Consider the following 25,722-nt stretch of genomic DNA (forward strand, 5'->3'; position numbering starts at 1 on the left):
TAATTACACGGTAAATCAGCCAATCGCTGGGATTCATTCCATATTTCATTAGGATTGACTGGTGAAATACACAATCATGTAACCGTTTCCGGCGTGACTCACTGACAAGCCCTCTCCAGTCCGCCAAGTGCATTATTCCCCTTGCCGACTTTAGCCTCCCCTTGAGCCACAGTGTCGGTCTGGTGGGGCCCGTCATCCGCTGGAGCTACCCTCGACAACCCTTAAGAGATTGGCGGCGAAAGTGTCGACTTTGAGAAGAGGAGACACCGAGGAATAACCGCGCAACTTGGACTTTACTATATCGTCTCTGCATGGAAGCGAATGGTTTCGTGTCCAGGCGGGTGGACACACCAAGCGTCGATGCCGGGGTTACTGCTGGAGCTGCAGGGGCAGACATTCGATGGCTCGGCGGGAGGATTTTGGATGCTACGGAGGGGTTTGTTGGTGGTTTGTCACCGCCACGGATAACAGCGGAACCGGACTTTACTGCGGTGTTGCAACTTCGAGCAGTCCCAGAGCCCACGGTGGCTGCTACGGAGACCGAAATAGACTACGAGGGGCTCCCCCAGGGTGTAGCCACCAGTACACACATGTTAGCCGGCGCCGTGGCTGGCATCATGGAACACTGCCTAATGTATCCCATCGACTGTGTTAAGGTAAAAGAACAAAGTTTAAATAAAAAAACGAATTACTTAATGACAAAGTCAACATGAAAAATTAGCCTTTAGCCAGGCGCTTGATTGCTATTGTGTAGCTAAGCTTGTAACGCCAGTTACCGGTGTCTGGGGCTGACTTAGCTGTTCACAATTATTCCAGAATGGAAAGAGGGGAGGAATAGTTAGCTAACTAATTATGTAGATACATCACGTCTGCACACAAGTGTTGCTAAAATAACACATATACACATTCCCCAGTGACATGTACGTTGTCAGAGGAGGCACCATCAGTTGTTTAAATTGCTAACTAAATTAGTTATGTTTGTTAGCAAATCGTGTTATTCAGAATCTCAGCCGTTGTTGACATAAATTCCGTTGGTAGGCCCAAGCCTGAGCTCGAGTAGGTTGCCAACTAGCGAAGGTGAAAGTGACATGTCGCAAAATAATGATCTAGGCTGCTCGTTTTATTTTTCAATGTAGTCGTACTTTTAAACCAAGGTTAATCATTACCCGCGTTAGCTAACTTCCTAATGTTAGCTGACCGACAGCGCGCTAGCACACGACAGGAGCCAGCCAGGTTACGTCACAAATATGTATATTGAGAAGTGTGTAATGAAACGTTAGCTACCTAACCAAGTATCACACGAAGTGCTCTTATGTACCTATGTAGGGCCTAGTTAGTTGTACACACTTGCCTCACACTGTATACATCCCTAGTCTCCCAACTATAATGCATTGAAGCTTGTCTATCTAACTATATGACACAGGTTTGTTTTAGAGCAGCAACACTAGCTACCTTAAAGGCACATACAGTTGTTATGGTTGTCATCAAATCCATATTTGTAGCGAGCTAAGCTAGGTCACTGCATAATCACCACTTTGTTTCATAATCCTCGAGGAGAAGTGAAAGTATTTGGGTAGTGTTGGTTAAAGTGTATGTTGGTCACAAGGCCCTGGATTGGAGATACTCAATAGACTCCTCTGTCTACTCACTGATGTCAGTTGGGCTGATGTTGTTGCACATGATTAGAAGCTTTTACTTGAGTTATTACTGTCTTGTTTTGCACACTTTGTACAAAATAATAAAATGCAGTACTACAGGATATTTCTTAACGTAGCTCTTTATTAGCTAGCTATAACTGGCATGTACACGTATCGCCAACCAGGATCAACCTGACCATCACCTAACCATTTGGGTGGTCTTAACCAATCATAGCACAGTATGATATGGCGGTAAAATGCATCCAATTACAATTCAGTATGTTTACACATATGAATATTACAATTACCACTGGAGGGTTCACTGAAACAGAACTGCAGATAAATATAGCTATTTTATAGAATGGATACCATTGATTCTCAACTCAACATGGAGTTTTGGTTCATCCTATGCATATTTGCATAGCTAGGTTGTGTATCTGAACTTTGTCCAGCCACTGACTGATCCAACTAGTTTGAGTTTAAACAGGGTTTGGCACCTGTTGGCTGTCCTCACCCCTGACCTCTCACCACCTGGACAGATTAATAGGTTGTAGGGTGAGAATGAGAACCTCAGCTGAACACCTATAACCTCTGTTACCTTATAATCCTGCCCCATACTATCATGATACACACACACCCTTTGGTCTAGAATACCTAGTGTTTTCAGAAAGAACAGGAAGTAGCCAGCCAAATAGAAAAAGTTGTTGCTACTTTGGTGGCCTCTGGTATTGTACATTCTAATGCTAGATTGTATTTTCAACCAGCATCTGTCATGAAATAACTCTTGTTTTTTATGGTGTTAGTTTCATCAGCTGCTGTACAATATGATATAAAACACAGGGAAACAAAATATTTTGACTGCACTGGCCCTTTAATAAAGAATCCTGTAAGAGTCTGACTTCCACGGGCTTCAAGCTTCCACCCCTGTCCTATACAACCATGGTACACCCATACATACCCTTTAGTCTAGAATACCCCTGTCCTGTACAACCATGGTACACCCATACATACCCTTTAGTCTAGAATACCCCTGTCCTATACAACCATGGTACACCCATACATACCCTTTAGTCTTGAATACCCCTGTCCTGTACAACCATGGTACACCCATACATACCCTTTAGTCTAGAATACCCCTGTCCTGTACAACCATGGTACACCCATACATACCCTTTAGTCTAGAATACCCCTGTCCTATACAACCATGGTACACCCATACATACCCTTTAGTCTAGAATACCCCTGTCCTATACAACCGTGGTACACCCATACATACCCTTTAGTCTAGAATACCCCTGTCCTATACAACCGTGGTACACCCATACATACCCTTTAGTCTAGAATACCCCTGTCCTATACAACCATGGTACACCCATACATACCCTTTAGTCTAGAATACCCCTGTCCTGTACAACCGTGGTACACCCATACATACCCTTTAGTCTAGAATACCCCTGTCCTGTACACCCATACATACCATTTGGTCTAGAATACCCCTGTCCTGTACAACCATGGTACACCCATACATACCCTTTAGTCTAGAATACCCCTGTCCTGTACAACGATGGTACACTCATACATACCCTTTGGTCTAGAATACCCCTGTCCTATACAACCATGGTACACCCATACATACCCTTTGGTCTAGAATACCCCTGTCCTGTACAACCATGGTACACCCATACATACCCTTTGGTCTAGAATACCCCTGTCCTGTACAACCATGGTACACCCATACATACCCTTTGGTCTAGAATACCCCTGTCCTGTACAACCATGGTACACCCATACATACCCTTTGGTCTAGAATACCCCTGTCCTGTACACCCATGGTACACCCATATATACCCTTTGGTCTAGAATACCCCTGTCCTGTACAACCATGGTACACCCATACATACCCTTTGGTCTAGAATACCCCTGTCCTGTACAACCATGGTACACCCATACATACCCTTTGGTCTAGAATACCCCCGTCCTGTACAACCATGGTACACCCATACATACCCTTTGGTCTAGAATACCACTGTCCCATACTACCACTGTGTACCGTGGTCTCTGCCTTTGTAGCCCCCCCCCCCCCCCTTTGGCTTATTCCACATTTTGTTTTGTTACAGACTGAATTCAAAATTGATTTAATTATTTTATTCTCACCCATCTACACACAATAGCCCATGTTGACAAAGTGAAACATGTTCTTAGAAATGTTTGCAAATTTATTGAAAATGAAATGCATAAATATCTAATTTACATAAGTATTCACACCCTGAGTCAATAAATGTTAGAATGACCTTTGGCTGTAATTATAGCTGTGTGTCTTTCTTGGTAAGTCTCTAAGAGCATGTATTATAAAAAAAAAAATCCAGCTCAGTCAAGTTGGTTGTTTATCATTGCTAGACAGCCATTTTCAAGACTTGCTGTAAATTTTCAAGATTACTTTTAAGTGAACTGTAACTAGGCCACTCAGGAAAAAAAAAAGTATCATCTTGGTAAGCAACTCCAGTGTAGATTTGGCCTTGTGTTTTAGGTTATTGTCCTGCTGAAAGGTGAATTTGTCTTCCAGTGTCTGTTGGAAAGCAGACTGAACTGGGTTTTCCTATAGGTTTTTTCTTGTGCTTAGCTCTATTCAGCTTTAGTTTTATCCCCCCCAAAAACACCCTATTCCTTGCCGATAACAAGCATACCCATAACATGAGGTAGCCACCACCATGCTTGAAAATATTAAGTGGTACTCAGTGCGGGATGTGTTGTGATGGATTTGCCCCAAACTTAACGCTTTATATTATGGACACACAGTTAATTTCATTGCCACATTTTTTTGTAGTTTTACTTTAGTGCCTTATTGTAAACAGGATGCATGTTTTGGATTATTTTTAATTCTGTACAGGCATCGTTCTTTTCACTCTGTCATTTAGGTTAGTATTGTGGAGTAACAACAAGTTTGTTGATCCATCTTCAGTTTTCTTCTATTACAACCGTTAAACTCTGCACCTGTTTTAAAGTCACCGTTGGCCTCATGGTTAAATCCCTGAGCGGTTTCCTTTGTCTCCGGCAACTGAGAAGGAAGTATCTTTGTAGTGACTGGGTGTATTGATACACCATCCAAATTATAATTAATAACTTCACCATGCTCAAAGGGATATTCAATGTCTGCTTTTTTTTTTACCCATCTACAAATAGGTGCCCTTCTTTGCGAGGCATTGGAAAACCTCCCTGGTCTTTGTAGTTGAATCAGAGAATTGAATTTCACTGCTTGACTGAGGGACCTTACAATTACCTGTATGTGTGGGGTACAGAGACTAGGTAGTATTTCAGAAATCACATTAAACACTATTATTGCACGTGGTTTAAGTCCATGTAACTTTATTATGTGACTTAAGCACATGTTTACTCCTTAACGTATTGTGTCTTGCCATAACAAAGGGTCTGAATACTTACTGACTTGACATTTCAGCATTTCATTTTTGAGTCATTTGTAAACTTTTCAAAAATATTTCCACTTTTACATTATGGGATATTGTGTGTAGGCCAGTGACACAAAATCAAAATTTGAATCCAATTTAAGTTGAGGCTGTAGTACAACAAAATGTGGAAATAGTCAAGGGGTGTGAATACTGTCTGAAGGCAAGGCACTGTATTTTCACTGTTCTGACCTTTTCAGAATCAATCTTGACTGTTGCACACTTTCCTGTCACTCATTTACTAGGGAAATGTCTCAAGTCATTGGGTTGTTGTGAGGCTGATAATGGTGGTCATGGGCTAGTTAGAGACTACTGCTTCCTCATTTGATCTGGTTTATTTTCCTAGCCCGGAGTCATGCCTTGTTGAAACGGTGCTCTGACAGACGTCACTCGTGGTTAAATAAAGGAACTTGCGTTGGCGCTCCTTCCTTCCTCTCTCTCGCTGTTTCCTCCATAGATTTTCAAAATAACAATTTCCTCGTTGCTGCTGGGACCTTTTACAAGGTGTGTCACTGTCTTTCTGTGTCTCAAATGGCAGCGTATTCCTTTTGTAGTGCCATAGGGCTCTGGTCAAAAGTAGTGCAGTATTCAGGGTACAGGGTGCTGTAACACTGGCCTGTGGGTGCCATTTAGGACACACTCACCCTGTTCTGAGCTGAGGAGCAGTTTCTCTCCACTGCCCGCCCGTTTTGTTCCTGTTGAATACGACCCAGGACTTCTAAAGGGCCTGCCCTTTAGCTAGAAGACAGGTCTGGCCTGTTATCTAGCTTGGCACCGTACCAGTTGGCCTGTGGGTGCTAAACTGCCGGCCTGTGTGTGCTGTAACGCCGGTTGACCTGAGCCTGGCATCATCGGTGTAGTTGCATGATTTCCAGTTAGACCCATTCAGCTACAGTACAGAAACTATTTCAGAAAACTGCCAATAGAGAGATACTGTAATGCACTTCCAGTTTGAGGCATGATCACACTAGACCTTTAAGTGATTAAGAATCATTCTTGGTATGAATTAATGGACGATGCTAGTAGCTTCTAAATGTGGTATTGGATCTGATAAGACCGTTTTATATTGAGGTCACTGTGACAGCGAAGAGGAATGGCAGTTGCCAAGCCATGATGATCAAAGCTCCAAAACACTTGACAGCAAAACATGACGATGAGCGTTATAACAACCATGACGATGAGCGTTATAACAACCATGACGACGAGCGTTATAACAACCATGACGACGAGCGTTATAACAACCATGAGCTCTTGAGTTGAGTATAAACCAACAGGAAGTGTCAGTGGCAGCCACGACAACCGTGACTTTCCTCACAAGACGACCGTGACTTTCCTCACAAGACGACCGTGACTTTCCTCACAAGACGACCGTGACTTTCCTCACAAGACGACCGTGACTTTCCTCACAAGACGACCGTGACTTTCCTCACAAGACGACCGTGACTTTCCTCACAAGACGACCGTGACTTTCCTCACAAGACGAGGCCAAATATAGTTTTTGTTGCATCCCAAATGGCACCATATTCCTTCTATAGTGCTCTACTTGACCAAGGCCCTTCCAGTAGGTCTCCAGTCAGAGGTAGTGAAATATAGGCTATGCAACAGGGTGACATTTGGGATACAACCTTTCTCATACAGGAGAGATGACCACTAATATGTTGAGCTGGTTTCCCCATCCTGTGTACTGTACTCTGGTGTCACGCGGTTGCTGCTCGGGCTGTGGCCTGACTGGGCTGCACATCTAGGACTTCTCAATATAATGGAGAGACGAGAGAGACGAGGACGGGAAAGAGAGGGCAAGAAATAATTCAGAAAGGGGGGACTTTCCCAGGGGATTCAGCTGTGTTAGGTTAACCCCTATCCTTTCATTTCCCCCTGAAGCTGGACTCTCAGGTGTCTGTCTATACCATGGTAATGCTAAGTCTGGTCAAATGAACGTTATGCAACCGGGTGCATTCTGATGTTTCCATTTCCTGAAGAGGAGAGGAGTGGGGGATGAAAGTGTACCATTGTTGCTGTAGACTCAACGCAAACATAGCACGTGTGTGTGTGTGTGTGTGTGTGTGTGCACTGCAACTTCCGCAGGGCGTAGATGGCGCCGCATGTGAAAACGAACAGGGCAGTAAAATGGAAATAAACATGGTAGTACATGTGATTGTGTAGAGATGGTGTTGACTGTTAGCTCCGTGTTTCTAGTAACATGGGTTGGAGGGGGATGCCAAGGACAGACTGGTGTTGAGGTCTATCTAACACTGTTGTATTGGTTGTGAGAATTGGTGAGGTGCAGAAATGGCCTTTAAAATGTAAGGCCTGGGCTATCTGTCGTTCCAAAAAAACAACACTTGAAACCACTTTAGAAACATTGGAAGTTCGGGCAGTCTTTTAGAGCCTTGTGTAAAAAAAAAAATATATATATATATGACAACAAAACACTGTTTCTCCACATTCATTCTGACTTTCCGTTTCCCAGAAGTGTGTGTAGTCATGAGTGGGAATTTCCATCCCTGCTCTCCAGACGTCATTTCCCCACCCTTCTGTCTTGGTGACCTCTGTGGTTGGATAAAGGAGGCTGTGTCGAGTAGAATATTCTCAGAAGTTTGGTTATTGCTCCATCCTTCCTACACAGAGCATTATTCTGTTGTGACACAGTGACTGGTGCCCTGTTGACAGAGGAAGGGTGGAACCCAGTAGCTTCAGGCCTATTTATTATCTCTTGGCATTGTGATGCGTCTACCTACCTAGCTGACTTTGAGCCAGTAAACACGAACATACTGTTAGGCTATACAGAGAAACGTCTACTGTATTGGACCTGGTGAACTGCACTGTGACTGCACTCTTACTTTTCACATATCAGTTGACCCACTAATTAGCTGAACTTTGAAAGAGTTGATTGACCATGCATTGATGCCCTTTCCTCTCGTTTCTCCCGCCCCCTCTTCTACATTCTTTCTGTCCCTCTCCTCCCCCCTTTATCCCTCCTTGTCTTGTCTTCCCTCTCTCTCTCCAGACGCGGATGCAGAGCCTGCAGCCCGAGCCGGGGGCGCGTTACCGTAACGTGATGGACGCGCTACGTCAGATCGTGCGTACCGAGGGGGTGTGGCGACCTGTGAGGGGACTGAATGTCATGGCGATAGGGGCGGGGCCAGCCCATGCTCTGTACTTTGCCTGTTATGAGAAACTCAAGTTCTCACTCAGCAACGTGGTCCACCCGGGAGCGAACAGCCACTTTGCTAATGGTACGGTGTTACAGCCACACATTCACTGGGACATTGACATGTGCATACATACTGTACCTTAGCGCTATTAGCAATGTTGCTAATTTGACCAACGGTCACTGAGAGACCGACAGATTAAGGAAAAGTATGAGGGAAAGTTGCAGCATCCACTGCTGTGTGTTTTTGGCTTACTGTACTGGTAACCATAACCATCTCTCTATCCTCTCTGCTGTCTCTTTCTAACAGGAATGGCAGGCTGCATGGCCACTGTACTCCATGATGCAATCATGAACCCAGCAGAAGGTAAAACTCTGTGTGTGCGTACTTTGTGTGTGTGTGTGTGTGTGTGTGTGTGCGTGCATACTTTGTGCGAGCATACTTTGTGTGTGCGTGCATGCATACTTTGTGTGTGTGCGTGCATACTTTGTGTGTGTGTGCGTGCATGCATACTTTGTGTGTATGCGTGCATACTTTGTGTGTATGCGTGCATACTGTGTGTGTGTGTGCGTGCATACTGTGTGTGTGTGCGTGCATACTGTGTGTGTGTGCGTGCATACTTTGTGTGTGTGCGTGCATACTTTGTGTGTGTGCGTGCATACTTTGTGTGTGTGTGCATACTTTGTGTGTGTGTGCGTGCATACTTTGTGTGTGTGTGCGTGCATACTTTGTGTGTGTGTGCGTGCATACTTTGTGTGTGTATGCGTGCATACTTTGTGTGTGGGTGCGTGCATACTTTGTGTGTGGGTACGTGCATACTTTGTGTGTGTGGGTGCGTGCATACTTTGTGTGTGTGGGTGCGTGCATACTTTGTGTGTGTGGGTGCGTGCATACTTTGTGTGTGTGGGTGCGTGCATACTTTGTGTGTGTGTGTGTGCATACTTTGTGTGTGTGTGTGTGCATACTTTGTGTATGTGCTTACTTTGTGTGCGTGCGTGCGTACTTTGTATGTGTGTGTTTGTGCGTACTTTGTATGTGTGTTTGTGCGTACTGTGTGTGTGCGTACTGTTTGTGTACAGGGGTCGGGTTAACGCAGGATTCTTTGTTTTTCATGCAGAAAAGGGAAGATAAAATGCTAAATAAATATCTTGCTGCGTTTTGCAAACGCAGATCTAAATTGCTTATTGTAAATTCTGCTCCAGATCATGAATATAAAAGGAGTGGTTTCATGCTGCAGCTGCACTTCTCCGCTCTGATGAAATAATATATCGTCTCTTGTCATTGGATCACCAGACAGCGCTCTGATGAAATAATATATCGTCTCTTGTCATTGGATCACCAGACAGCGCTCTGATGAAATAATATATCGTCTCTTGTCATTGGATCACCAGACAGCGCTCTGACTCATGTGTAGGATACCATTCTCCGGTCATTTCCTCAGGTGTCATTTTTCTCCGGTAGAAAGTTAAAATGCAAGATTAACTTTAAGCAAAACCTTTTGAAATGTAGCTGCTACATTCTTTCACTAGCTAGATTTCCCTCCAACTGGCGACACATTTTCATGTGAATATTCTAAAATCTGCATAAAAACAATAGGCACATTTTCCCACCAGAGATGTTTCCATCAAACTGACTTGTTGCGGATTAAAGGCTGTGCCTGATTACGTAGTGTACATAAATTACTTTTGCAGTTAAAAAAATACAAGTTCAAATGGGTTTCCATCGCATTTTCAACTCTACTGATGGTTTTGTCAAAACCATTGTGTCGTTACATTGCGAGTGTGTCCACTCTGGTCTTGGCACGTCCGTTCCAGCTGGCAGATACAGGGTGGGTAGAGCGGGCCCTGTTACCAGGCCTGGGCCCGACGGGTCCTGACATTAGGGTTAGGGCCGGGGTACGGGCAAGGCTCGGGGATCATTAAATCTATCACTAACATTTTGATGTTTGAAGTGGCTTTGTAGGCTATGCCTTGAATTGAGCCTTGTAGCTATGCATTGAAGTGGCTTGTATGCAATGCCTTGAAGTGGCTTGTAGTCTATGCATTGAGGCCGAGATGCTTAACATGTTTATGCTTAATTGCGTTCAATTCACACCTGTGGAGATCCGGGCAGTCTTATTTTGCTGACAATCACGCAGCTACAAAATGTGGTGCATGACCGCCACACAACGCCCTAATGTTGACATGCTCAGTGTTATTCCCTTCTTTTGAGTTTCTCTCCATCTTATTTTCTTTGTCTATCTTGATCTGTGTGTTTCTCACCCCTCTTTGTATCCACATCTTCTCTATCCATGTCTTTCCTATTCATCTCTCACCCTCTATCATGGTGTTTTCTCCCTCTTGGCGTTGTGACTTGCTTGGGTGCGCTATACGCGTGTCAGTAAGACTGTTACCCTCTACATCGACACGTGTGCCTACCAACGAGCTACTGGTGATTGTGTGTGCCGGATCCTGCTGAGACCAGAACCCACACCTTCCTCCTCGTTCCTAACACTATCATTCACATACGGTGCTACCTACCTACTTCTCAAATATGTTTCCCAGAATCAGCTCTAACCAGCACCAACCGCAACACTCAGAGTTGAATACTACTGTCCATTACAGGCAGAAGACCATAGATTGGATCTTGTCACATTTTCCAACCAAGGGTTTTAACACCCGGTGCGTGTGGCCTAAGACTCAAGGACTTTACACCGGTGTCCCTGTGGAAAAGCATGTAGAGGGCCAGAGACTCAGTATTAGAGCTCAGAACTCTCAGTAGATTAGAGGCAGAGAATCAGTATTAGCAGGCCAGATATTCAGTATTAGAGGCAGAGACTCAGATTTTAGCAGGCCAGGTCCTCCCGTATTAGAGACCCGAGTCGCAGTATTCAGAGACCAGAGCCTCAGTATTTAATGCCAGAGACTCAGTATATAGAGCCAGCATTATAATAATTCATACTCTGTGCCAATAACATGCTCTCCTGTTCTGTGGGTCGCTACATGACCGCCATATATTAATGCCCCCCAACCATACTGTGCCACAGAGCCTGTTGGCTAGACCTGGAAGCTGATTCCAATCAGCTGGTTCTCAATAGATGCCTCGCTACGCCGGACTGGAGTATTCCCCTGGTAGCAAGCACAACAGAAGTTTCCCTGATCATGTGATTCGTGCCGCAGGACAAAACTGCATGCTTATTTATTAATGGTGTCTTGATGCCCTGAATTCTTACTGATCCGGTCACACCATAGATTTCAGCAAGGGAAACCGTCTCCTGTACCCTGGTTATAAGCTTAACTATGTTGGTTGTGAGGTTTGGGAAGGACTATTATGGTAGGTAAGGGGTGGATGGTAGGGGGTATTTCATTGGGGTGGTAAGGGTATGTGGCCATATTGGGACAAATTGACAGTTTGTCTGCATTACCAATCATGACACGAGTTGGCAATTTGATAAAGATTATATTAGCTATTCTATAACTTTGGGGTGCAATCGTCTTAAATAGGGTTTAGATCACAGGAGAAGAGAGAAGAGAGAATCCTAACGTACTGCTGTGTCTGTGGCCATAGGAGTTTATGGCCCTGGTCAACATGTAGTGCACTATTATGGAATAAGGAGTGCCACTTTGGGACATCCATGCGTGAAGTGGAGCACTAGTGTTGATTGTCAACAACTTCATCACACAGAAGAAAACCACCATTACACGAACACACAGATTAACTTCCTGTATAACTTTACCCTTCCTTGTATCTGAAAAATATGTCATCTATTTTTTAAACGATAATAAGACTAAATGTTTAATGTCAGTATCTGTTTGTTCACAGAAAAAAGTTTTGAACAACTAATCTCAAAGTTTGTTGGAACAGTCGGTGTACTCTCGTTTACGAACACACATTCCACACGTGGTATGATATGTGTACATTGGTGCCTGTTAAGCTGGGAGAGTTGTCTGTGTGATATGGTGTAGTGGTGGCGAGGGGTGGACAATTAGGGGAGGGTGTCTACACACACATATGAAACATGAGGACAGCGTGTTTCATCACCATCAACTTGCTCTATTCAAGTATAATACTTTACAAGATGCTTTTTATCAATATTCAAATAGAAAAAATGGGTAGCAGCTATTTCTGTGTGGGGGGGGGGTACCTGTCTTACACCTGTCCATCTCAATTTATGCGGCTCTAAAGGGCTTTTTCCCTACTGGTGCCGAACAGAGCCGATCCAGACCAAGCTGTACTGGGCTGGCCTTGTTAGGCCATCCACCGATTGTTTGCTGTAATGAAAATCATGGCTTCTGCCTTAGTATACACTGTATCACTGAAAACCTGTTCTGTCTCGATTTGAAAATATGACACGCCACGAATGACCTTACTCTTTTCTACTTTTGTGTATTGGAATCACCTTCCACCTGTTCTTTTGGATGTTGTACACTACGGTTCAAATGTTACACAGTACCGTTTCAAGAAGTTTGGGGTCACTGTAGAAATGTCCTTGGTTTTTTGAAAGAAAAGCATATTTGTATTGTCTCATTAAAATAACATCAAAATGATCAGAAATACAGTTTGATACACATATGTTAGCATGTGTTGTAAATGACTATTGTAGCTTGGAAACAGCAGATTTTTTATGTGACTATTTTACATAGGCGTCTAGAGGCCACATTACAGCGAAACTATCACTCCTGTGTTCCGAATGGCATGTTGTGTTACTAACCCAAGTTTATCTTTTAAAGGCTAATTGATCATTAGAAAACCTCTTTTGCAGTTATTCGTTAGAACAGCTGAAACTGTTGTGCTGAATATACAGAAGTCAATTCAACTGTCCTTCTTTAGGACATTGGAGAATCTGGAGCACTCTAGCATTTGTGAGTTCGATTTACAGGCTCAAAATGGCCCGAACAAATAACTTCTTCTGAAACTCGTCAGTCTATTCTTGTTCTGAGAAATGAAGGCTATTTCCATGCGAGAGTTCCAAGAAACTGAGATCTTCGTACAACACGCTTGTGTACGTACTCCCCTATCACAGAACTGCGCAACTGGCCCTAACCAGAATAGAAAAAGGAGTGGAGAGGCCCCGGTGCACAATCTGCACACGAGGACGCAGTACATTAGAGTGTCTATGAGAAATACGCCTCATAAGTCCTCAATTGCAGCTTCATTAAATAGTACCCGCAAAACACCAGTCTCACACACAGTGAAGAGGCGACATCCGGGATCGCTGAAGCCTTCTAGGCAGAGTTTCCTCTGCCATGTGTCTGTGTTCTTTGCCCTATGTAGATATTCATTATCTGTAATCTTCCGTTTCCACCAAATATCCATTTGTACCAACATTAACAATGTCTACACTGCATTTCCGATCGATTTGATGTTATTTTAATGGACAAAAAAATGTGCTTTCTTTCAAAACAAGGACATTTCTAAGTGACCCCAAACTTTTAACACGGTAATTTATATACAACTAATATTCTAGGAATACATCCTGGTGTTTTTAGAAAATTTCTCATGTGGTTTTTGATGATGAGACACATATTAATCTTAAGTTTAGAGTGTGTGACAGTGTTGCTCAAGCCATTCCTCTGGAGGTACTGGGTTTTTTGTTTCTAGCCAACACTAATCAAACCTCAATTCTATCAGGATTTGTTAGCGCCTGCTGCGTCACTCTGGGTGTTTTCTGGCTTCAGCACCTTGAATGTGCTAGTGTTGGGGGTAGAACAAAAACATGCAATCCCCTGAGATCCCTAGGAAATGTGATTGAGGATATACTGACTGGTGTCTGGAACTGGGGTTGCACCCTTTTCAACAGGGTGTGGCAAAACTCCATTACTTACTCTGAAATTCTAAGGTTTTCCAGAACTCCTGGTTGGAGGAGGTCCGGATTTCCTGCATCCCTTCATGATTCAGGACACTCCATCCCCGGTTTCCTGCGTATACCCTTCATGATTCAGGGCCATCATCCCCGGTGAATTTCCTGCTATTTCCCTTATGATTCAGTGGAACTCATTCCACCTGGTGATTGTCCTGCGTATACCCCTTATGATTCCTAGGGACTCATCCAACCGGGATTCCTGCGAATTCCCCTTTCATTATTCAGGGACATCTCCAACCGCGGAATTTCCTGCGTATGACCCTATGATTCAGGGACCATACCAACCGGGATTTCCTGCTATACCCTTATGATTCAGGGACACATCCAACCGGGATTTCCTGCGTATACCCTTATGAGTCAGGGACCATCCAACCGGGATTTCCTGCGTATACCCTTATGATTCAGGGACACATCCAACCGGATTTCCTGCGTATACCCTTATGATTCAGGACACCAACCGGTTTCCTGCTATACCTTATGATTAAGGACTCATCCACTCGGATTTCCTGCTATACCTTATGATTCAGGACTCATCCAACCGGGATTTCCTGGAAAACCTGGGAATTTGGGGAAAGTAACCGGTATTTTACAACCCTTTACAAACCTCTAACCATTCTGAGAAAAGCTAATGTCTTTATTACATGACCAGTTAGTTACAGTAACAGAACAAGCTAATGTCTTTATTACATGACCATTTAGTTTACAGTAACAGAACAGCTATGTCTTTATTACATGACCAGTTGTTACAGTAACAGACAACAAAGCTCATGTCTTTATTACATATGACCAGTTAGTTACAGTAACAGAACAAGCTACTGTCTTTATTACATGACCATTAGTTACAGTAAACAGAACAAGCTAATGTCTTTATTACATGACCAGTTATTACAGTAACAGAACAAGCTAATGTCTATTACATGACCAGTTAGTTTACAGTACAGAACAACTAATGTCTTTATTACATGACCAGTTTAGTTACAGTAACAGAACAAGCTAATGTCTTTATTACATGACCAGTTAGTTACAGTAACAGAACAACCTAATGTCTTTATTACATGACCAGTTAGTTACAGTACAGAACAAGCTAATGTTTTATTACATGACCATTAGTTACAGTAACAAACAAGCTAATGTCCTTTATTACATGACCAGTTAGGTTACAGTAACAGACACAAGCTAATGTCTTTATTACATGACCAGTTAGTTACAGTAACAGAACAACCTAATGTCTTTATTACATGACCAGTTAGTTACAGTAACAGAACAAGCTCAATGTCCTTTATTACATGACCAGTTAGTTACAGTAACAGAACAAGCCTAATGTCTTTATTACATGACCAGTTAGTTACAGTAACAGAACAACCTAATGTCTTTATTATGACCAGTAGTTACAGTAACAGAACAAGCTACATGTCTTTATTACATGACCAGTTAGTTTACAGTAACAGAACAAGCTCAATGTCTTTATTACATGACCATGTTAGTTACAGTAACAGAACAGCTCAATGTCTTTATTACATGACCAGTTTAGTTACAGTAACAGAACAAGCTAATGTCTTTATTACATGACCAGTTAGTTACAGTAACAGAACAAGCTCATGTCTTTATTACATGACCAGTTTAGTTACAGTAACAGAACAAGCTAATGTCTTTATTACATGACCATTTAGTTACAGTAACAGAACAAGCTAATGTCTTTATTACATGACCAGTTAGTTACAGTACACAACAAGCTAATGTCTTTATTACATGACCAGTTAGTTACAACGTAACAGAACAACCTAATGTCTTTATTACATGACCAGTTAGTTAACAGTAACAGAACAACTAATGTCTTTATTACATACAGTAGTTACAAGTAACAGAACAACTAATGTCTTTATTACATGACCATTAGTTACAGTAACAGAACAGCTAATGTCTTTATTACATGACCAGTTAGTTACAGTAACAGAACAGCTAATGTCTTTATTACATGACCAGTTAGTTACAGTAACAGAACAAGCTAATGTCTTTATTACATGACCAGTTAGTTACAGTAACAGAACAACTAATGTCTTTATTACATGACCAGTTAGTTACAGTACAGAACAAGCTAATGTCTTTATTACATGACCATTTAGTTACAGTAACAGAACAGCTAATGTCTTTATTACATGACCAGTTAGTTACAGTAACAGAACAAGCTAATGTCTTTATTACATGACCAGTTAGTTACAGTACAGAACAAGCTAATGTCTTTATTACATGACCAGGTTAGTTTACAGTAACAGAACAACTATGTCTTTATTACATGACGCATTAGTTCAGTAACAGAACAAGCTAATGTTCTTTATTACATGACCAGTTAGTTACAGTAACAGAACAAGCTAATGTCTTTATTACATGACCAGTTTAGTTACAGTACAGAACAAGCTAATGTCTTTATTACATGACTTAGTTACAGTAACGAACACCTAATGTCTTTATTACATGACCAGTTAGTTACAAGTAACAGAACAAGCTAATGTCTTTATTACATGACCAGTTAGTTACAGTAACAGAACACCTAATGTCTTTATTACATGACAGTTATTTCAGTAACAGAACAACCTAATGTCTTTATTACATGACCATTTATTACAGTACAGAACAACCTAATGTCTTTATTACATGACCAGTTAGTTTACAGTAACGAACAAGCTAATGTCTTTATTACATGACCAGTTATTACAGTAACAGAACAACCTAATGTCTTTATAACATGACGTTAGTTACAGTAACAGAACAACCTAATGTCTTTATTACATGACCAGTTAGTTACAGTAACAGAACAACGCTAATGTCTTTATTACATGACCAGTTAGTTACAGTAACAGAACAGCTAAATGTCTTTATTACATGACCAGTTAGTTACAGTACCAGAACAGCTAATGTCTTTATTACATGACCAGTTAGTTACAGTACAGAAACAAGCTAATGTCTTTATTACATGACCAGTTAGTTACAGTAACAGAACAAGCTAATGTCTTTATTACATGACCAGTTAGTTTACAGTAACAGAACAAGCTAATGTCTTTATTACATTACCCAGTTAGTTACAGTAACAGAAAACGCAATGTCTTTAATTACATACCGAGCTTAGTTACAGTAACAGAACAAGCTCATGTCTTTATTACATGACCAGTTAGTTACAGTAACGAACAAGCTAATGTCTTTATTACATGAACCATTTAGTTTACAGTAACAGAACAAGCTATGTCTTTATTACATGACAAAAAAAAGAATTAGTTAAAGGGGTAACAGCAACAGCCCAGTTATACATGACCGTGTTACCCAGACACAGGAGACAGGCTATGTCTATTGCATACCCGGTCAGTACACCTATGTCTTATTACAATGCCAGTTGCACTTATGGCATCAGTACCTAGGTCTTTTCAGTTGGCTAAGACAATGACCCAGTATAGGTTAAAGTAACAGAACAAGCTCATGTCTTTATTACTGACCTTAGTTATCGTAACAGAACAAGCTAATGTCTTTATTAACCATGACCAGTTAGTTACAGTAACAGAACAAGCTAATGTCTTTATTACATGACCATTTTAGTTACAGAACAGACCAAGTAATGTCTTTATTACATGACCAGTTAGTTACAGTAACAGAACAACTAATGTCTTTATTACATGACCAGTTAGTTACAGTAAAGAACACACTAATTCTTTATTACATGACCTTAGTTACAGTAAACAGAACAACCTAAGTCTTTATTACATGACCAGTTATTACAGTAACAGAACAACCTAATGTCTTTATTACATGACCGTTAGTTACAGTACAGAACAACCTATGTCTTTATTACAGTGACCCAGTTAGTTCAGTAACAGAACAAGCTAATTTCTTATTACACATGACCAGTTAGTTACCGTAACAGAACAAGCTATGTCTTTATTACATGACCAGTTAGTTACATTAACAGAACAAGCTAATTTCTTATTACATGACCAGTTAGTTACAGTAACAACAGCTCAATGTCTTTATTACATGCACAGTTAGTTACAGTAACAGAACAACCTAATGTCTTTATTACAGACCAGTTAGTTAAGTAACAACAAGCTATGTCTTTATTACATGACCAGTTAGTTACAGTAACAGAACAAGCTAATGTCTTTATTACATGACCAGTTAGTTACAGTAACAGAACAACCTACTGTCTTTATTACATACCGTTAGTTACAGTACACAGAACACCTAATGTCTTTATTCTGACATTAGTACAGTAACAGAACAAGCTAATTGTCTTTATTACATGACCAGTTTAGTTACAGTAACAGAAACAACCTAATGTCTTTATTACTGACCATGTTATTTACAGTAACAACAAGCTAATGTCTTTATTACATGACCTTAGTTACAGTAACAGAACAAGCTAATGTCTTTATTACATGACCAGTTAGTTACAGTAACAGAACAAGCTAATGTCTTTATTACATATCCAGTTAGTTACAGTAACAGAACAACCTAATGTCTTATTACATGACCAGTTAGTTACAGTAACAGAACAACCTATGTCTTTATTACATGACCAGTTAGTTACAGTAACAGAACAACCTAATGTCTTTATTACATGACAGTTAGTTACAGTAACAGAACAAGCTCAATGTCTTTATACATGACCAGTTAGTTACAGTAACAGAACACGCTAATGTCTTTATTACATGACCAGTTAGTTACAGTAACAGAACAAGCTAATGTCTTTATTACATGACCAGTTAGTTACAGCAGTAACAGAACAAGCTAATGTCTTTATACATGACCAGTTAGTTACAGTAACAGAACAAACTAATGTCTTTATTACATGACCAGTTAGTTACAGTAACAGAACAACCTAATGTCTTTATTACATGACCCAGTTAGTTACAGTAACAGAACAAACCTAATGTCTTATACATGACCAGTTAGTTACAGTACAGAACACATATGTCTTTTTACATGACCAGTTAGTTACAGTAACAGAACAAGCTAATGTCTTTTACATGACCAGTTAGTTACAGTAACAGAACAAGCTAATGTCTTTATTACATGACCAGTTAGTTACAGTAACAGAACAACCATATTCTTTATTACATGACCAGTTAGTTACAGTAACAGAACAAGCTATGTCTTTATTACATGACCAGTTAGTTACAGTAACAGAACAAGTCTAATTTCTTTATTACATGACCAGTTAGTTACAGTAACAGAAACACCTAATGTCTTTATTACATGACAGTTAGTTACAGTAACAGAACAAGCCTAATGTCTTTATTACATGACCAGTTAGTTACAGTACAGAACAACCTAATGTCTTTATTACATGACCAGTTAGTTACAGTAACAGAACAAGCTAATGTCTTTATTACATGACCAGTTTAGTTACAGTACAGAACAACCTAAGTCTTTATTACATGACTCAGTTAGTACAGTACAGAACAAGCTAATGTCTTTATTACATGCACAGTTAGTTACAGTAACAGAACAAGCTAATGTCTTTATTACATGACCAGTTAGTTACAGTAACAGAACAAGCTAATGTCTTTATTACATGACCAGTTAGTTACAGTAACAGAACACCTAATGTCTTATTACACTGACCAGTTACGTTACAGTAACAGAACTCATGTCTTTATTACATGACCAGTTAGTTACAGTAAAAGAACAACCTAATGTCTTTATTACATGACCAGTTAGTTACAGTAACAGAACAAGCTAATGTCTTTATTACATGACCAGATTAGTTACAGTACAGAACAGCTATGTCTTTATTACTGACCAGTTAGTTACAGTAACAGAACAAGCTAATGTCTTATTACATGACCAGTTGTTACAGTAACAGAACAAGCTATGTCTTTATTACATGACCAGTTTAGTTACAGTAACAGAACAACCTACTGTCTTTATTACATGACCAGTTAGTTACAGTAACAGAACAACCTAATGTCTTATTACAGACAGTTGTTACAGTATACAGAACAAGCTACATGTCTTTATTACATGACCAGTTAGTTACAGTAACAGAACAAGCTAATGTCCCTTTATTACATGACCAGTTAGTTTACAGTAACAGAACAACTAATGTCTTATTACTGAACCGTTAGTTACAGTAACAGAACAAGCTACTCTTTATTACATGACCAGTAGTTACAGTAACAGAACAAGCTAATGTCTTTATTACAGACCAGTTAGTTACAGTAACAGACAAGCTAATGTTTTATTACATGACCAGTTATTACTAACAGAACAAGCTAGTCTTTATTACATGACCAGTTAGTTACAGTACAGAACAAGCTAATGTCTTTATTACATGACCAGTTAGTTACAGTAACAGAACAAGCTATGTCTTTATTACATGACCATTAGTTACAGTAACAGAACAACTAATGTCTTTATTACATGACCAGTTAGTTACAGTAACAGAACACCTAATTCTTTATACATGACCATTATTACAGTACGACGCTAATGTCTTTATTACAATGACCAGTTAAGTTACAGTAACACAAGCTAATGTCTTTATTACATGACGAGTTAGTTACAGTAACAAACAGCCTATGTCTTTATTACATGACCAGTTAGTTACAGTAACAGAACACCCTAATGTCTTTATTACATGACCAGTTAGTTACAGTAAACAGAACAAGCTAATGTCTTTATTACATGACCAGTTAGTTACAGTAACAGAACAACTAATGTTCTTTATTACATGACCAGTTAGTTACAGTAACAGAACAACCTAAGTGTCTTTATTACATGACCAGTTAGTTACAGTAAAGAACAAGCTAATGTCTTTATTACATGACCAGTTAGTTACAGTAACAGAACAAGCTAATGTCTTTATTACAAATGACCAGTTAGTTACAGTAACAGAACAAGCTCATGTCTTTATTACATGAACGTTAGTTACAGTAACAGAACAACTCTAATGTCTTTATTACATGACCAGTTAGTTACAGTAACAGAACAAGCTAATATCTTTATACATGACCGTTAGTTACAGTAACAGACAACTAATGTTTTTTATTAAATGACCAGTTAGTTACAGTAACAGAACAACCTAATGTCTTTATACATGACTTTATTACATAACGAACAACTAATGTCTTTATTACATCCAGTTAGTTACAGTAACAGAACAAAGCTCATGTCTTTATTACATGACCAGTTAGTTACAGTAACAGAACAAGCTAATGTCTTTATTACATGACCAGTTAGTTACAGTAACAGAACAAGCCTATGTTCTTTATTACATGACAGTAGTACAGTAACACAGAACAAGCTAATGCTTTATACATGACCAGTTAGTTACAGTAACAGAACAAGCTCATGTCTTTATTACATGACCAGTTAGTTACAGTAACAGAACAAGCAATGTCTTTATTACATGACAGTTAGTTACAGTAACAGAACAAGCTCAATGTCTTATTACATGACCAGTTAGTTTCAGTAACATAACAAGCTAATGTCTTTATTACATGACCATTTAGTTACAGAACAGAACAAGCTAATGTCTTTATTACATGACCAGTTAGTTACAGTAAACAGAACAAGCTAATGTCTTTATTACATGACCAGTTAGTTACAGTAACAGAACAAGCTAATGTCTTTATTACATGACCAGTTAGGTTACAGTAACAGAACAACCTAATGTCTTTATCTACATGACCAGTTAGTTACAGTAACAGAACAGCTCATGTCTTTATTACATGACCAGTTAGTTACAGTAACAGAACAAGCTAATGTCTTTATACATGACCAGTTAGTTACAGTAAACAGACAAGCCTAAGTCTTTATTACATGACCAGTTAGTTACAGTAACAGAACAAGCTCATGTCTTATTACATGACCAGTTAGTTACAGTAACAGAACAAGCTAATGTCTTTATTCATGACCAGTTAGTTACAGTAAAGAACAGTATGTCTTTATTACATGACCAGTTAGTTACAGTAACAGAACAAGCTAATGTCTTTATTACATGACATTAGTTACAGTAACAGAACAACTATGTCTTTATACATGACCAGTTAGTTACAGTAACAGAACAAGCTCATGTCTTTTTATTACATGACCAGTTAGTTACGTACAGACACAAGCTATGTCTTTATTACATGACCAGTTAGTTACAGTAACAGAACAAGCTAATGTCTTTATTACATGACCAGTTAGTTTACAGTAACAGAACAAGCTCATGTCTTTATTACATGACCAGTTAGTTACAGTAACAGAAACAACTAATGTCTTTATTACATGACCACTTACTTACAGTAACAGAACAGTCATGTCTTTATTACATGACCAGTTAGTTACAGTAAACAGAACAAGCTAATGTCTTATTACATGACCAGTTATTGACAGTAACAGAACAAGTGTGTCTTTATTACATGACCAGTTATTACAGTAACAGAACAAGCTAATGTCTTTATTACATGACCAGTTAGTTACAGTACGAACACAGCTAATTCTTTATTACATGACCAGTTGAGTTACAGTAACAGAACAAGTAATGTCTTTATTACATGACCAGTTAGTTACAGTAACAGAACAACCTAATGTCTTTATTACATGACCGTTAGTTACAGTAAAGAACAAGCTCATGTCTTTTATTACATGACCAGTTAGTTTCAGTAACAGAACAAGCTAATGTCTTTATTACATGACCAGTTAGTTTACAGTTAACAGAACAAGCTATGTCTTTATTACATGACCAGTTAGTTAAAGTAACAGAACAAGCTAATGTCTTTATTATCATGACCAGTTAGTTACAGTAACAGAACAACCTATGTCTTTACATGATTAACATAACAGACAACTAATGTCTTATTACATGACCAGTTAGTTACAGTAACAGAACAAGCTCATGTCTTTATTACATGACCAGTTAGTTACAGTAACAGAACAAGCTAAGTCTTTATTACAATACCAGTTAGTTACAGTAACAGAACAAGCTAATGTCTTTATTACATGACCAGTTATTAAGTACATGACAACTAATGTCTTTATACATGAACCAGAGTTAGTTACAGTAACAGAACAACCTATGTCTTTATTTACATGACCAGTTAGTTACAGTAACAGAACAGCTAATGTCTTTATTACATGACCAGTTAGTTTACAGTAACAGAACAAACCTAATGTCTTTATTACATGACAGTTAGTTACAGTAATCAGAACAAGCTAATGTCTTTATTACATGACCAGTTTAGTACAGTAACAGAACAAGCTATGTCTTTATTACATAACCACTTAGTTACAGTAACAGAACAAGCTAATGTCTTTATTAATGACCAGTTGAGTTACAGTAACAGAAAAGCTATGTCTTTATTACAGACCATATAGTTACAGTACAGACAAGCTAATGTCTTTATTACATGACCATTATTTACAGTACAAGAACTAAGCTAATGTCTTTATTACATGACCAGTTAGTTACAGTAACAGAACAACCTATGTCTTTATTACATGACCAGTTAGTTACAGTAACAGAAACAAGCTAATGTCCTTTTATTACATGACCAAGTTTGTTACACTGTAACAGAACCTAATGTCTTTATTACATGACCAGTTAGTTACAGTAACAGAACAAGCTACATGTCTTTATTACATGACCAGTTAGTTACAGTAACAGAACAAGCCATGGTCTTTATTTCATGGACCAGTTAGTTACGGCATAGTAACAGAACAAGAACTGTCTTTATTACATGACCAGTTAGTACAGTAAACAGAACAAGCTAATGTCTTTAGTACATGACCAGTTAGTTACAGTAACAGAACAACTAATGTCTTTATTACATGACCAGTTAGTTACAGTAACAGAACAAGCTACATGTCTCTTATTACATGACCCAGTTTAGTGTACTTGTAGTTTTTTTGTAACTTGAGAACACTCTAATGTCTTTATTACATGGACCATTAGTTACAGTAACAGAACAAGCTTAATGTTCCTTATTTACATGACCAGTTAGTTACAGAACAGAAACAAGCAATGTCTTTTATTACATGTACCAGTTTAGTTACAGTAACAGCTACAAGTCTTGTATCGAAGTTAGATAGCACTGAGCCTGGATAATGTTCTCAAGTTAACCTAAGAATAAACACACGCACAACAACGCTAATGTCTTTATTACATGACATTAGTGTTAATAAGCAGTTACAAGACAGAACACCTCATGTCTTATGTACACATTGACCGTGTGCTTTAGTTACATAACAGAGCACATAGCATTACATTGTCTTTACATTATGCTGTACCAGTTATTACAGCTATGACCTAGAACAATCTAATGTCTTTATTACATACCTAAGCTTGTCCAGTTACGTAACAGAACAAGCTCTCTGTGGCCTTGTATACACTCGACCTAGTGAACTTATAATCTACAGTTAACAGAAGCGTGCCCATAATTTCTTTATTTTACTGACCAGTCCTAAGTGTATATTAACGTGATACAAACACCGCTCATGTCTTTATTACATCGCACCAGATGTGAGAATTACATACAGTGTTATACGGAGAACACCTCCTAACTCTTGTACATTATGTTAAATAGCTACCTGGACGGATTCCTCATACAATAAGTACCCACCATCGTAACACGCAAAGTGTAAGCTCTGTGTTCTGTTTCACATTTATACTGCGCATTAAGCCAACATGTTACAGTTTTGATGCGTATCCTCGTAATACCATAAACCCCACAGGCGTATGATAAGGTCTTTAATTCTAACCATTGTCCCAGTTTAGTTTCCCAAGTACAACGAGACCACACCTACAATATGGTCCTTTATGTACATGTCTGCCAGATTTAGTTTACGTCAAAATCAGAACATAGCTCATATCTTCCGTATTACACTGACCAGTATGAGTTGACAGTGTCACGATTGTACATAGCCCTTGCCTAATGTCATGTATACTGGACCAGTTAGTTACTCAACAGAACAAGCTATGTCTTGTTTTATGTTACAGCACAGTTGTTAACGACGTGTCAACAAGACTATCGTTCTTTATCATATCTGTGACCAGTTAGTTACAGTAACAGAAAACCACACACACATACTTTATTACATGACCAGTTAGTTACAGTAACAGAAACAGCTCTGTCTTTATACATGACCAGTTAGTTACAGTAACAGAACAACCTAATGTCTTTATTACATGACCAGTTAGTTACAGTAACAGAACAAGCTAATGTCTTTATTACATGACCAGTTAGTTACAGTAACAGAACAAGCTCATGTCAAGGTGCTTGGTTTGGTGTAGAGGTATTTTGTTTCATCTGTGTCTGATATATTTAAATTGAGACTATATGACTGTTTACTTTACAATATACCAGGTTCCTGGTTCTATATAGTGGAAGTCCTGAGCTGAATGTATGGTTTACTTCTACACGTTCTATTGTAGTGATTTCTCTGGGAGCTGAAACACAAAGCTATTCTCCATTGTTTTTACTCTGATGTTGTATCTTAAGTGTTGTGGTGCTGTACTAGAGACTCTAGTGTAATTCACATTTAGCGGAACTATAAAAAGTCACCACAATGCTTTCATTGCATGGACACTTACCCACACCGTTTGTTGTGCGCCGGCATAACAGATACGACATAGACAAATTGTTAAACGAGCGGCCCAT

The 25,722-nt window shown here is 39.5% G+C and overlaps 1 protein-coding gene across 1 annotated transcript in view; it reads left to right on the forward strand.

The window, feature by feature from the left end:
* Nucleotides 1-92: 92 nt before the first annotated feature.
* LOC120032827 (mitoferrin-2-like) overlaps nt 93-25,722 on the forward strand; it is a 251,179-nt gene continuing 225,549 nt past the window's right edge. Inside the window, exons 1-3 of the mRNA XM_038979021.1 lie at nt 93-656; nt 8,106-8,334; nt 8,560-8,616. Of these exons, the coding sequence (XP_038834949.1) occupies nt 312-656; nt 8,106-8,334; nt 8,560-8,616 (631 nt within the window). The 5' untranslated portion in view covers nt 93-311. The remainder of the gene's footprint in view (nt 657-8,105; nt 8,335-8,559; nt 8,617-25,722) is intronic.

Source organism: Salvelinus namaycush, chromosome 39, assembly GCF_016432855.1.
Source record: "Salvelinus namaycush isolate Seneca chromosome 39, SaNama_1.0, whole genome shotgun sequence".
Classification (NCBI taxonomy): Eukaryota; Metazoa; Chordata; class Actinopteri; order Salmoniformes; family Salmonidae; genus Salvelinus; species Salvelinus namaycush.